The 357-nt window shown below is 68.1% G+C and overlaps 1 protein-coding gene across 1 annotated transcript in view; it reads right to left on the bottom strand.

Annotated features, from left to right (window-relative positions):
• LOC104620283 (growth/differentiation factor 7-like) overlaps positions 1-263 on the bottom strand; it is a gene marked incomplete at its 3' end in the record, with an annotated part of 2,795 nt that extends 2,532 nt beyond the window's left edge. The window contains exon 1 of the mRNA XM_010286456.1: positions 176-263. Within this exon, the coding sequence (XP_010284758.1) occupies positions 176-263 (88 nt within the window). The remainder of the gene's footprint in view (positions 1-175) is intronic.
• Between the last annotated feature and the right edge of the window lie 94 nt (positions 264-357).

Raw genomic sequence — 357 nt, forward strand, 5'->3', positions numbered from 1 at the left:
CCGCCCCGGCCCGTCGCGGTGCTCCAGGGAATTTTTCGGGGGGCTTCCCCTCCCATCCCCGGTCCCGGGGATACTGCAAGGGAGAAGCTGCTGCCCAAACTGCGCCGCACGTCCCGGTCCCCGCTGTCGGGCAGCGCATCAGGTGGCTGGGGAGTGGCCGAAAGCTGCCCCGTACCCCTGGCACTTCGCAGCCCGTCCCCAACAGCATTCCCGGCCTCCAGAGTCATCCTCGACCCCGACTGCGTGCGAAACTCCATCCCCATCGCTACCCCCGACCCCACGCTCACGCACAGCGCCGTGTGGATCTCCAGCGGCAACCCTTTTCCCCAGCTCCAGCCATAGCCCCGTTGTTACTCC

The sequence above is a fragment of the Phaethon lepturus genome, unplaced genomic scaffold (genome assembly GCF_000687285.1).
Source record: "Phaethon lepturus isolate BGI_N335 unplaced genomic scaffold, ASM68728v1 scaffold22664, whole genome shotgun sequence".
NCBI classification, from domain to species: Eukaryota; Metazoa; Chordata; class Aves; order Phaethontiformes; family Phaethontidae; genus Phaethon; species Phaethon lepturus.